The 14745-nt window shown below is 38.0% G+C and overlaps 1 protein-coding gene across 2 annotated transcripts in view; it reads right to left on the bottom strand.

The window, feature by feature from the left end:
• LOC112143072 (glucocorticoid receptor) overlaps nucleotides 1–12303 on the bottom strand; it is a 49041-nt gene extending 36738 nt beyond the window's left edge. For both annotated transcript variants that reach the window (XM_024266826.2, XM_024266828.2), the window contains exons 1-2: nucleotides 11848–12303; nucleotides 9285–10468 (exon numbers count right to left, since the gene is read on the bottom strand). In XM_024266826.2, the coding sequence (XP_024122594.1) occupies nucleotides 9285–10468; nucleotides 11848–11865 (1202 nt within the window). In that variant the 5' untranslated portion in view covers nucleotides 11866–12303. The remainder of the gene's footprint in view (nucleotides 1–9284; nucleotides 10469–11847) is intronic.
• Between the last annotated feature and the right edge of the window lie 2442 nt (nucleotides 12304–14745).

The following is a 14745-nucleotide window of genomic DNA, read 5'->3' as shown; positions in this document are numbered from 1 at the left end:
CAATGTAGGCAACTTTTATAAAGTGTGGAAAACTTTAAAATTGAAGACCAACAAATAGAAAGAAGATTTGCTTCCGATTATAAAAAGAGTGACTAATTAGGTGCTAATTTGGAGCGGCAGTGATAATGCTGCCATCGTCCTCCTCCAGTCCTGTCATGGCCTAAAACAACACCACAGACAGGCTCCTCCCTGCACTCAAGTCAAATCACAACACTGAAGCGCCTGAAAGGCCTGCTGTGCCTTTGGAGGACCTTCCAATGCCGGAAAATCTTAGGAAAACATGTGGGGCAATAATTAGTACAAAGGGAAACTGAGTTAGGGGAAGCAAAGTTATACATTACGCAAAAAATGTTTTTCTTGTTTTTTAAGTCGTTATATAAAGTGTAAAGATGGTAAACAGAAGTGAAAGATCCGTGTAGACTCAACTGTAAGAAAATAAGCATAAAACTATTCAAGCTTACATCAAACTTTGATTTTCATCTCCTAAGGATTTAAAAAACATTATGTTCCCAACACTCAAATTCTGAATAATTAAAAATATTTGTACTTTACAAAAAAACATGCCCAAAATAACAGTTTCCAAATTATGAAAACAAATACTAACAATTATAAAATTCAGATTTTTTAATCTGAATTTCAATTAAAAAAATACCTCGTCAGCTAAACACTAACTTTATAAGGTAAAATAACCACTACATTATTTTCTTGCTCATTTAAAGTTTTTACATACACTTTCAGCAGCAGCTCCAAGTGCCCCAATTGTAAATTAAAAAAAAAATAAAAGATTTATAAGGTCTCCACCACTGACGTTTTCTTTTTCATAATTAAAATGTTGCAAAGCTCACACCCCCTTAAAAATAGTAGATTGGCCTTAGCAGTAGATTAGCTATAAATAGAGGAGATCCAGACATGCAGGGGCTTCTATTTAAAAGATGACAGAATGGTGGTTGACAGGCCAGTCAATATTTACAGACAAGTAAATGAATTTACCCAGCAAGGAGAGCGCTGATCAATCTAATCAATGAGTGGCTTTCAAAGACAAGAAAACCTTTTTGCAAATATTACATTAATTTATCAAAGTACACCAAATAAGCGCTCTAATGGTATTTTTGTGTGAACCTTCTCTTTTGTTGGGCCTATCAGCTTGAAAACTGGTTCAAACTGGCAACAAGAAGAATGAGAAGGGAAAAAAAATGTCATCCGTCCATCTTGTACCACAAATGTGAAATACTAACAGTAACCACTTACCAATCCAGCCACCACTTAGACATTTAAAGCGCTGCTAACTTACAAAGATAAAACCCAAACATTATGGCCTTTGGGCTTGAGCCAGCATCAATAGCAGCATAAATCAGATCAAGATCGCTTGCCCCAAAAATTTCAAAAGCTTAATTTAAAGTGATCATAGCATTGGTGAGCAGGCAAATGCTAGCATCAGTTGGGTGCTACATGGTGACCAAAAACACAAGATTGATCCCAATCTCCCAGCAAAGCTGCAATTTATACGATTAAGCAAGAAAAGTGGGATTCAACTTCAAGGGGTGAATGTTTGCTTTTACATTTACAATAACCTTGCTTCAGTAAATCATTTACTGGCCAAAGGAAGCAGACTGCCTATGTCTCACAGTAAATCCATTGCTAGTTGTACCTGGAACTCAAATGAAGGCTTTAATTTTTAATCAACTTTTTTATGTTTTACTTCTTCTTAGTGACAGTGAAACACCCCACCCAACTTTCAAGTTGTTAAGTCATCTGACAAAAAGAAGCCATAATTCTACTTATTGAAATTTGAACAGAATTTATACATTGTTGTTAGGGTGTTTTTCTGTCTTTAAAAAAAATAAAATAAAATCCACCTTTTCAAACAGCTGAAAAAAGGAATACATTTTAACTATGGCACCGTTTTCATGTACATTTGTACAAATTCTCCTGATCTGCTCATTAATAAAAAAAAAAAAAAAAAAACACTAGTATTAAAGATCATGTATAGGTGTAAATCACCAAAGCAATGTGTTAATTCCGAATAACATAATTTTGATGGCAAATGTTCACACTTCACAAGCTGGTACCTCACCAACACTAAAGGAATCTCAGAAAAGCAAAGTAAAGATATAGATATATCAGAATGTGAGAATCTCAAATTATCACATTACATTTAGACAATCTAAAAAGATGGAATATGGGTCCTTCCAAACTTCTATCTGCTTGGTAAGCATTGGTAAACAGTTTTAAGGAACATAAAATCCACTAAATGATATCCTGATGTTTTACTGGGCTGCAAAGTACATAACCTGAGCTTAATCAAAGCATGTTTTCACTTGATCTATAAAAAAAACTAAAATTAAATTAAACAAATATAATAAAAACCCGCTACAAAATATACAACTTCTCCTCATGGAAAAAGCAACAGATGGTGAGAAGGATCTTGAAATCTTGATAAACCGTGACACAACCAGAGACTTTTGAATTTGATTAGAGGACAAAACAGGGAAAGCATTTATAGTGGATTAATGGCCTCTTTTTTAATCAGAAGAGTGATTGTAAAGGCTAAAATGTTGATAGTTCAAGGCCTACATTTCACCACAGAAAGGAAACAGAGTGACAGTAAAAAAGCAGAAACGGATTAGACAGAGAATGGATAAAGATTTTTTTTTAATTCTTTTTTTTCTGAGACAGACTATCATTGGTAAGAAGAAAACAACTCCACTTAACTCATGATTCAAATCCAGACATGCTGGAGAATTTATGGGACCTGCAGAGATGCACAGAACAACTAATATGCTTTTTTTTTCCTTTACACTGACAAAATCTCAAATAGCAAGATCCTAAAGTCGATTTTTTTATGTTTTTGCGTTTAGTTTTTAAACAAAAAGACATAGTGACTATCGTCAGTAAAAATGCTGGATTCTAGAAGCATAATTAAACCACCAAGAGTTTAAACAAGAATGTGCCTCTTTAGCTTAAGGCACAAAAAGCAGCAATTATAAACCGGTTAAGCAATATGACTTAATGATTATTTTTCTTCAAACAAGAGATGTGAATAAAATGAGATCTTACTGTAAGCATTGAAGATATTAAAGGGTTTACACTTCAAAGAGTCTGGTAGACTATTGAGTGTCATGCAAGTCAACACCCACTAATGTGAGACTAAGAATTTGTGCACGCTAACAGGGACAAGGATAGTTTTTCCCATTTGCCATCAGAAGATGCCATTCCCACTTTCAAAGCCAGCAATTTTCCGTGGGAATAAACTTTAAATTCAATTTTCTATAATCCAGTTCCACAAATATTACTATAATCTAAATAATGTAATTGTCCATATAGTTACTTAGTAATTTAAATGAGACCTAGCTCATTCATAATTCTATTAAATGTTTCTGTTGTTTTTAACTTTAACTTGATTTTCTTTACATTAAATAGCATTTTGTGGGACTCGACCAGGGGTCTGCAACCTGTGGCTTTTTTATCCCTTTATTGTGGCTCTTGAGCTTTAATGAAAAATGCTAACGATTGAATACATAATAGATTTTTATTTAAGTTTTATCATTTCTGGTTAGATTTTTAACATGTCAAACTACCAAGCAAAAAATAAATGTAATTTACTGTCAGAAATTCTGTAGAATGTTTTTTTTTAATTTTTGTTTTTAATTTATAGCTAGTCAATTAAAAGTCTCAAAGCATTTTTTTTTATTTTGGTAAATTAATATTGTGCATTTTTTTAACAATAAAGTGCGACTTTATGATTCTGGTTGGGTTTGGGTCTGTGTTAAACTAGAGCAAATGGCTCTTTTAGTGTTAAAGGTTGCAGACCTCTGGACTAGACCGTAACCGTCCTGAAAAAGGAGCAGTGATGCAATGTTACGTGGCCTAAAAACATGTGTTATTTAAGGCGATGTTCACATATGACCGTAAATCATCTTTACTTAATATAATTATCAATTCTAATTAGTGTAAAAGAGTAGAAGCTGCACACTGAGCACGCTACCACAGACTTCAGATCCAACGTTTCCTGTTTTCTGACTGAAATGTTGCCAAACATAACAAGCTTAGTCCTCTATTTATGAAGTACAGTGAATAAATTCAGCCATTGCTAATTTTATGCTTTCTCCAGGACGTATCAGATAACAGTTTACAAAAATAATCCATCATGTGAAGGCAACAGCAGAAGCCCTGGAGGCTTGGAGGTTACAAACACTTGCCATCATTATTACCACACAGAGTTGTCCCAAGTTCACTTCTGCCACTCAGGAAAGCAATGCTTCTGAATGATGAAAGGGGAAGTCAACACATGCGCGCTTACAATAACTTTTAGAAGTTTTGTCATTTAGAATGGATTAATAAGTTTACCACATTTTGCATTACTTAATAAGAAAAATAAATGACTAATATTTTTCCTGAAATGAAACCAGGTTACATTGCCTTCTTATTGTGTCACTGAAAACCAAAGTGTTCCAGGTCATACAGGAGAGGTCAACAAAAAAGGTTAAAAAGGACACGTCATATAATCCGCTTTTTGCCCAGAATAAAACATCTTTGGAAGCACAAAGTTTAGCTTTTCCTCCACAAACCTTCAACCTGAAGTACTGTAGCTGAAAGTCTACGACAAACAAAAGCATCAAGTAAGAAAAACTGAACAGTCTGACCTGACATATCAACCAGATTCAGATCAGAGGTCAATATGTTTGTTGTAAAATAGACTTCCACACAAGTGTTTGACAAATTCATATTTCCTTTTAGAATTTGCTCATCATGACTTGTAATTGCTTATATTTTTTATTTTGTGCTGGCAAAATGAGAAATAAAGATGGCAGCTGGCTGAGTGCTCTCACTGCTTTTAGGTTTGGGATATAATTTATTCCATATTCTTAAGGTTATCACTCAAAATCAGGGGGTGTGTGTGCACCGTCATGCACAATCAATGTTACATTTCCTTACTAGAAAACACGTCTAATTTCTTAGATCCTTATCTGCGAGTTACACATTAGTGCTTGTCAAGTTATATGAAGGGAAAAAGCTTTAGAGATCAACCAAGCAGTAAAGTTTTAATGTAAAACAATATTGCTCCATATGATCCTTGCACAAATTATACTCAAAAATCCTTTTGTTTATTGACATTAAGTTGTTTCTCAAACGAACAAATATGATTGTCTGAATCTCCTATTGTATTCCCCGTGTGGCTGATTAGACAGGTTTTCATACAGGCAGCCCTAACATCAGTGTAAACAAGCCGAGCGACACCACAACAGCCTTAAAAAAGAAACAGCTTGGCTGCTGAGACGCCTCAACCCCCTTTGGATCTCCGAACTCCTGTGACCCTGACGAAAGCCAACTTCAAAGAGGGAGCATAATAGGCCCCACAGAAGGAGAAGATCCAAGGCAGACGGAGAAAAGACACAGTCGAGAAAGAAAAACACTTGCTAACGAAAAGTTGACGAGGGAAAAAAATCTTCCGACCTCTGGTAGTACTTAAGAGGTGATTTAAACAAATACAAGTTTAAAATAATTTATTTTTTCAGTGGTTCCAATAAGCTAAAAGTCAAAAAATATGTGACAGCCATAATATTTAAATCTTCAACTAAAGGCCAACCCACAGTTAATAACAAATAAACACAGATGATTAAATGGGTATTTAAATGCAACCTTAGCTTTAAACACTGTCTCCATTGTTTAGGGAAACGTGAATGTGTATTAATATTCTACTGCAGAGAAAAAAAATTCCCACTGAGGTTTCCGTTTGGAAGAAGAAATGATTCTTCAACATTACAACCACAACACTAAAGCTGAATAACTTGGTCTGCAACAGCTGCAAAAGCCAAGCTGTCATTATGGGTTGTTTTTTTTTAACCTTTTAGGTCATCTTCTGCTTCACAACCTACACTGCTGACAACTACAGATCAGCAAAAATAATTTAATGTCATCATTAGTTTCATTAACTGTAATCTACTTTGTTGGAATTGTGCAATTCAAAAAGCCTGCAGTGAGCAAACCCGAAGTGTGTAGGCACGGCACGTGTGTGTCAGTACAACGTTTGCATAAATCTGTGAAATACGGAGAACTCCAAGAGTGTGAGGTGGAAAAAATGTGACTGACAGTGCGAGGGAAAAGGGGCAGTGGAACACTGCTGCAAATCTGTACACGTGGCCAGTCAGTGCACACACATGTGTACACACACACACAAACAGGGGCAGTTGTCAGTCCTATTATGGCGCACACACAGACAAATGCAGCACAGCAACAGAGAAATCTGGCTGAACTTTGAACTGTTCATACTCTCATTAGTAAGGGTTGACTCCAAAGGCAGGCAGAAAGCTGCAGCATGGAAAGTTAACACCTTACAAAAAGAAAACAAAAAATGCAGGATGGCATTTCATTTATATATTGAATTTATCTTTATAAAATTCTTTTAGGGATTTCTCTGCCTTTTTTTCTCCTCAAAGTGAACATCCTCATATTTCTGTGAACATAAGCACTGGTGAGTCTATTTACATTTCAATTATGCAACAAAAAAGTTCAGCCAAGTAATGTGATTTCACCGGAGTGTTTTTGATTTATGATGAAACTTCCCAAAATACCAAAAGGGCAAGGCTTAGTTAAAAACAGCACTTGGCTGGAAGTTGTAGGAGCCAGACATTTTTTCTTCACAATTAAAAATAAAGTTGTTCATCTATAGGTGCAACTTTTTATAACATCACTATTGCAGAGTAAACCTATCCCCTACCGACCCAAAATCTGAAACAAATATTTTTCTTTATTTATTTATTTTTTTTAATTCACAGCTCCTCAGCTGAGTTTATCGCACTGGTTGACTGTATATGAGATGTGGACCAAGTGAGTGTGACATCACCCACTGAAAAAGGCTTACTTCCAGGTCCAGTAAAATTAAGTCAATACCTTACCTCCATTGAGGTATATGATGAGGTAATGTCTAAAATAATGTCTTGGAGCCAGTGGGTACTTCCTGTTTGGAATGCAAGGGGGGAGGGGTCACTCAGTCCAGTTCTCATATACAGTCAATGGCTGCATTAGATTGTTATAAAACTTCCATTCAGTTACCTAAAATAACAATTTGATACTTTTATTCAAGCTATAACATATTTATTATTGTTTTCAAACAAACCAATCTTAATGATTCCATGTGTCTAGACCACGTGTGTCAAAGTCAAGGCCCAGGGGCCAAATCCGGCTCGCTGGGTGTTTATTTCTGGTCTGCCAGATCATTTTATATATTTGTTATTAGCGGCCCGATGTTATCTTGCACTGGTAACATATTGCAACACATTCTCCTTCCTAAGTCGTCACATTCTGACGTTTGGTTAAGGACCCCTCCTCGTCAAAAATTGATGTTTGGGTGTCCCCAACTCGTCATTTTTTGACGTGCTGACTGTTCAAATTAAATAAGGGGTCCCCAGCCTCCGGGCCGGGACATGGACTGCGCCGGTAAGCCTAACCTGAACCCGGTCCCAGACATGGATCAGTACCTGTTCTGGATGCAGTACCAGATGTGGACCTGGCTAGGGTTAGAGTACCAGTACTGGCCGCATCTCGAGGTTCGGTCCACGCTAAAAAGCTATATTTTAAAAGTTTTAAAAATATTGTTTTGGTGTGTTCAATAAATGTTTATCCTGTTCGGCCCACGACCTAAGGTGTGTTTTGGATTTTGGCCTCCTGTCCAATTGAATTTGACACCCCTGGTCTAGACATTGTCAATAAACTCTATTCCTTCATAGTAAAAATACAGAAAGAAAGATCCCATCTGTAAGAGTTTCATTTTAAGTGTTAGATTTTCAAAGGTTTATTTTTGTCTAATAATCAGAGAACCCCTGCAAGAAATCACAAACCGTGCTGATGCAACAGAGATCTTGCCAACAGGAAGTCTAACGAAACAAAAAAATGGCAGTCTTTAGAAGAAAATCGTGCTAGACTTTACAAAAAGGCTGCAGGCATAGGGTTAGAAAATTAAAAGATAGGTAAAAAAAAAAATAGACAGCCAACAGGAGAGCATCAATCTGACAGCAAGAAGCTAACAGTAGCTGAAAGCCATGTGAATCTATCACTTGTCACCAAGCAGGCTGAGCAAAACACCTCATAGATTTTAGGAACTTCACTGAGTCACAATTTTAGCCACCACTGATCAAACACCATCTTGTAATCTGCCCTTTCAACCCACATGCACAGAGCGGCTCATAAAAAAACTGAAAAATAAATCTCTCTCTTGCACCGTTCCACTTCAGAGCTCCTCCAGTTATCAGAGAGTGGGTCCAGGCTAAAACAAAGCTTGCTCAACAGACGCCTCTCTCAGGGCAGCACACACTCATCTTTCTTGGAGGAGTCAGTTTTTTCTCCTTCATTCTGAGAAAATGTACCAAAATTTGGCTTTTCCAGTGAATCATGTCCTGTTCGAAGACAGGTTTGCGCAACATTAAAGTCTTCATTAAAAAGGAATTATTTTCTGAACAGCACAATCGTGGAAAAACACCACTTGGGTGGAGTTTAGACATAACAGTGATTGATGAGTTAGTGTGTTCAAGAACATTTTCCCAATCCTTCAACAAAAATACAAGAAAATGAAAGAAACAAAGTACAGCAAAATCTCCTTCTGGCTTTAAAACTTAAGGCAACCTTTTGTTACTATTTTCAGTTCAGAAAAACTCCATAACTTCACTCGCCCTTTTCAACAAGACAAATATTCCTCCTGACACATGATTTGGCAACTTTTCAGGTAATTTCATAAAATTATTTATGTATCAGCTTTACAGTTAAAGCTTGTGGCATTCCTATAATGTGACACAATGTGGATAAACTGAAGGAATGCATGTCCTGCTTTGTCTACGTTTTGGAAGCGATAAGCAACAGTTGCATTTTACTATGGGGAGGGGTGAGTTTCCCTTACAAAAGAAAAAAAAAAAACTAAGAAAAACATCAATATTTTCTTTCTGAAAATGGAACTGTGCAGAAAGATTCAGGCTGAAATGGGAGTCGGGCAGAAAGATGCTGATGCCTTGCTTTGAATTCAAACAAGGACAGATACGTTTCAGAGCACTAAAACATCCCAAACTAAACATGTGGAAAATGTTACTCAGACCAACAAGTGTCATCTTGAGCAGCGCAGACTTACAGTACGCGCTCTGAAAATCTGGCACGTCACTCCAGTCTGAACTTAAACACAACAAATGCCTTCCACACTGGTAATTACAACCTCAATCATGGCATGGTTGAAAGCAAACATCAAATTTACTACAAGGACCAAGTCAAACAAACCAATGAAATAAATCTTCAACACTTACCTGGAAAAGCTGGCAGGGAAACCTGGCAAGCCTGATGCAGAGGCCAGTCCATCACCGCTGCTAGGTTTCCCAGATGACTCTCCGTACCCTTTTCCCTCAATCCACCTCTCTCCCACTAGAGGCTGGTTTGGGTATATGCCAAAAGGCTTCTGATCCTGCAGGGTGACCGTGGAGGATGGACTGGCTCTGTAGGGGTAACCAGATCCAGCACCGAGGCATACGGATGAGGACAAGGCGCCTCCCCCTGCACCTCCGTGGAGAGAGCTCATGCCGCTCTGGAGACACTGCGACTGGCAGTAACTGTCCTGCTTCTCCTGCTTGACCACCCCAGGGGTCCGGATGTGGATGAAATCAGGATCCTTCTCCTCCTTGATGACGACGCTTGAGAGAATTGGTTGAAGCTGCTGATGGTGCTGTGCCAGGTGGAGGGGAGGCTGCTGGTGACGATGTTGCTGCTGCTCTGTGCCATTTACACTGGTAAAGTTTGCTCCATTGCCCATGAGAGACTTTGTTTCCTTCAGCAAGCCACTAGAAGAATCAACACCAGCACCATTGCTGTCTTGCAGGATGTTATCCAAGTGTGCCACCTCTGAATCCAACTCCAAGGCACTGATTTCTTCCAGCGAGCTTGTAAGGTCCAGGTCTCGCCAAATCTCTGCATCATCAATTAGGGGAGTACTGTTGCTATCCAAATCACACAGACCTGAGCCTGTTTGTCCACTGTAAGCTCCCAAGTCTTTATCCATATAAAACATCCCCTCTTGCTTGATGTGCTGGGAAAAGAGGTCGGGCAGAGGGAGACCGCCCAGTACAGACCTGTCTGAAGCGCTGATGACACATGGAGGTGCCTGCTTGGGATCGGAGATACTCTCGCTCACCAGCGGCAGGTTTTCCCCCATGCTGAATACATTCTGTTCTGATTTCTGCATCCTGATCAATTTATCTCCCTTTACTTCAGAGCTCTCGGGAGGTTCAAAAAAGCCCCCAACCTCCCCCTGGCCTTTAGTTCCACCTTGTCCATTTGGAGCCACAGAACCGGAACCGGGCAGATGCATTGCAGACTGGAAGAGTAAATCAGATGAGTCACCAGTATCTCCGCATGCTTCGGGTCCTATCTCGCCAAATGAAAGGCTCCCGCCTTGATTACCATTGAGCTTCAGTTCACCTTGATCCATTTCTTCATTCTGAGAATGTCAACAGGGGGGCAGAGACAAAAAAAAGTCAAAGAAAGAACAACACAAAAAGCACTAAGAGGAATGAACCATAAAGTATAAAAAACAGATTATTCAAAGCAACAGGTGGCAACAGCTGCGTGAAAAATGTCACGGAACAGTTCAACAGTACAATCCTCTTCTGTGCATTTACTGAGGCTATACTCTTTAATCAAGTCATCTTGTTGTTGAAAGAAAACAACATAGACAAGAAAGTAAAAACAGCAGCCAGATCGACAGTCAACTCCCACCCCCTTTTACATCCACGCTCATGCCAGGCTGATCCGAATCTGAAACAGTTAGGAGCACAAAAGGGAGACCATAGCAATCAGACCGCAATTAATACTGCCCTAGGGGTATTTAATTGACTTTTGGCTTTCTTTGCTAATCTAGCAAGAATTGACAGACAAGTCCAGGCATAACTTGCGTTGCAAGATTGCTACTGACAGTCCCTCTTACAGTTTGCAACAGCAGACATCTGTAGATAGAGATTAACCTACTCTGAGGCCTCTGAGCTTTTGCTGCAGGCAAGGACAATCTGTCTCTATATGAGAGACAAAGCAAATTCACGAGACAAAACTTTAGTAAAAATACATGTAGGTAGAATGATAATAAATAGATCAAAAACGGCCTATTTTATCAGGCTACAAGTGTCAGATAGAGCAGCCCCCTGGTGTTACCGCGGATGTGGACATAATGATTTGGCTGTGATCAGTCTGATCAGTTTCATTTAGTCAGCAGCTTATGGCGCTACTTTCTGTGAGCGGCGAGACGCAATAAAGTCCATAATAGCACTGCAGTGCTATAGTAATTGCGTAATAAATCATTTATATGAATTATAACAAACGAGTTTGTTTATTTCGAATTCCAAACTTTACACGGAACCAATTTTCCTCGTTTCGACAATTATCAAATTAATTACTCCGCGTGTAGCGGTAAAACTGGAGACATTTAAATTATCTTTTTTTTTTTTTAAATAGTCGTTTCAAAAACTTAAGTTTAAGCAATGTATATGCAGCTCAGCCACCATAGTTTGTGTTCAAAACTACTACAGAATTAGTGCAACCTGTTGGCTAGCATGTGAAACTACATTTTCTCACCCACCAGCACCACAGGGACCCGACTAATTACTGATAAGTTGGTATCTTTGTTAGCTGGAAACTCCAAAACAAGATCGGTTCCCGTGTTGCGCGATAATTTTTTTTTTTTTTTTTGACACTGTACCATAAGACAAGTCACTCATAGAGGTCGCTCGTCGTCGGCCTACTGAGACTAAGCCACCAGTTTCCCCCCCTTATCAGTGAATTTCTGCAAAAAACAGATAAGTCCCTCCACCTGAGAGTAGAACCTACCTGTTGTGACAAAAACATGCACTCCGACGGTTAGGTCATCTCCCGTCAACCCAAGTTGCGGGAGGGCAAAGAAAGTGAGAGGAATCGCGCAATTTCCCTCATACGAACACACTTCAAACACTTAAAAAGCTGCTGTTGTGAATATTTAGAGAACGCGCCGCGGTGCTCTTCTCCATACGGCAGGGAAACGGTCTCTGCGGTATTTCGAGCAACAATGTCGCTGCTGTGTGCGCCGTCTCGCGGATCCGTCAACAACTTTTCGTGCACGTCACCGGCAGGGGGGAAAAAAATAAAATAAAAGTGATCGATGAGTCAGTTGCTACAGATCCCCGGGATTAATCCGCGTTGGTCGTCAGATCAGAAGCGCAGTGTTCGCTTCTTGCTGGCTAAAGCCATGAGTAAGTTAAAGTTATATAATACAACAGCGACGAACTCAAGACAGGGCGTTCAGTTTGTGAAATTAGGTCAAGCTGCAGGAAGTAAGATGTACATTTCTTTTTGTACTTTCAAAATAAAATATTTTAAAATCGATTTTGACGCATTGAGCCTTAGAAATAAACATTTTTATTTAAAAAAATATTATTTTACTTCACATTTTTATCATCAACTCGATATATCTTCAAAATGTAGGATTTTATTTGTAAAAACAAAATCCCACACTTGGTGTGCTTTTATTTTGAATCAAACCGGAAACACTTTCTTTTTGGTCTTTCTGCACAAAACTACTTGCCACAGCCGTTTGACACTTGGCGGTGAACGCCCCTTTACCCAATGAAACGCTCTCTGTGTTGGGGAATCTGTCAAAGTGCGTCACCTCTAACCCCACAGCCTGCTCCGAGCATTGGATTGCGGAGCAAGTTATTCGTAACCTGGGTTTAGATCGCCAGCCACCAAACTAGGCGTGCCACCAAGGGAGCTATTTAGAGTCTGAGTATGTGCAAAGTAAGTCAGTTAGTCACCCTCCCCCTCATGATAATGTTTGAATTAGAAACTCCTGTTTACTATTTTAGTGTTGTGTTCACAATTAGGGGTGGGTTCCTGATATTAGTTTGCAAACTCCTCACTAAAGAAGGCCTGGAATTGTTAAGCATGTCATGTGAGACATGACACCTGCCCTTCATGACCCCTCGTATTGTTTCGACTTCGCACGGTTTTTCTTACTAAACAAGAATGAGGAATGCCTGCAGAAAAAGTAAAAGAAAAAAGTAAAAAACCTGAGACCCGTGCAGCACCAATAAAGCTGGTGAAGGAAATAGAAAACCTGATTTGATGGACAAGCAGCATATGTTAAACCTCATATCTCTTCAAACACAGGCGACTTCAGAACTTTCAGGTTGTGTTCTCCGTCTGGCCTCCGGTCGGCCTTCTCAACAATGTAAGGATAGAATTAGTGAGCTCACTGCACTCTTTGTATTAGAGCTTTAGGAGGGGTCAAAGGGCAAGTCGACAACTCTGGAAACCTGAAGCTTCAAGTCAATAGCTAACCTCACTGGTGGAAACTCCCTACATAGATAAGGAGCTGATATACTGTCTAAGGCAGTGTACCTCTTTCACCCAAGATCATTTTGAGTATAATCAAGGGAAAGGCAATACATTAATAAAGCTTCTCGTTTTTTTAAATTAAGTTTAGTATCATAAAGGCTAAAAATGTGTCTCCACATAACTGGAATCTATAGTTTTTTTCACTTCCATAAAGTTAAAAACTATAGATTTTTTTTTTTTTTTTTTTTTTTTTTGAGGACGATCACATGAAACTACATGTAAGAAGTAAACAGTGTAGGCTAAATCTTATCTCCAGCTAGTTTTCCTGCTCTCATTGCCCTTCAGATGATACGTTTCTTACCCATCAGACACCTTTGTTGCAGAAATGGAGGTACATTCAAAAAACCTCTGTTTAAATATCATTCGCCTACACTTACTTCACTACCTGTTTTCCTTCAAGATTTCATTTTTTATTAAAATTTTTATTTATTTATAAATCATTTTTAAATTAATTTCTTTATTTTTTAGAGGAATCTTTTAGAAAAATTTCACTAACACTCCCCCATTTTTAAAGCTAAAAAAAATTAATTGCTTTGACCTTTATACCCCGTAGCTGTATTTCTTAGCTTATTTGTTTGCATGTTTTTTTAATCATATTTTACTTTGTATGAAATATTTAAGCTCCACACCTTTCCAAGATAAAAATGCCTTACTGATTTTAACTTTTTTTTTTTTTTTTGCTTTTTGCTTTGTGAATAAAAAAATAAATAAATAAAATAGGCAATAATCAAACCATGACCAACTAGAATAAACTTTAAACAAACCTCACAAAGTTGCAGTTTGTCAAATAGGCACCATAACAATAGTTTATTTATTTATTCATCCTGCAAGAAAACTCAGGACTCAGAAAAAACTCCAATAGCACATAAACTTACGACCCAGTATGATGTCAACAATTTCAAACAAATAAATAAATGAATAAATAAATAGCCAAAAAAAAGACCGGAACTCAGAAAAATAATATGATCTTAAAGATAGTATTAAACTAGAAATGGTATTACCACTAACAAAATCAACAAAAAAGACTCTATGCACATATAAGACATATGTACAGACCTATATTTACAAATCTGCATAACTGAATTCGAAATAAAAACGTATCACAATAACGTTGTTTATTCTTATTTTATTCTTTGTTTTTGGCTGTATTTGCATCAATACTGACAGTTAGGTATAGATTGGCAGAAGGAGGACAGGAAGGACACTGAATATGAATCTCCCTTTCATATTGGAGCGACTTCTGAAGAAAGTAGCTGAAAGAAAAGCAAACTGAGAGCTTAGCATTAAAGATTTTAGCAGCATGGAAAGAAAAGGGAAAACTCCAGTCGCTGATAGATTTCTCAAAAACATAGAATT

Source organism: Oryzias melastigma, linkage group LG14 (assembly GCF_002922805.2).
Source record: "Oryzias melastigma strain HK-1 linkage group LG14, ASM292280v2, whole genome shotgun sequence".
Lineage (NCBI taxonomy): Eukaryota > Metazoa > Chordata > Actinopteri > Beloniformes > Adrianichthyidae > Oryzias > Oryzias melastigma.
This window is presented reverse-complemented; position numbering and strand designations above follow the sequence as displayed.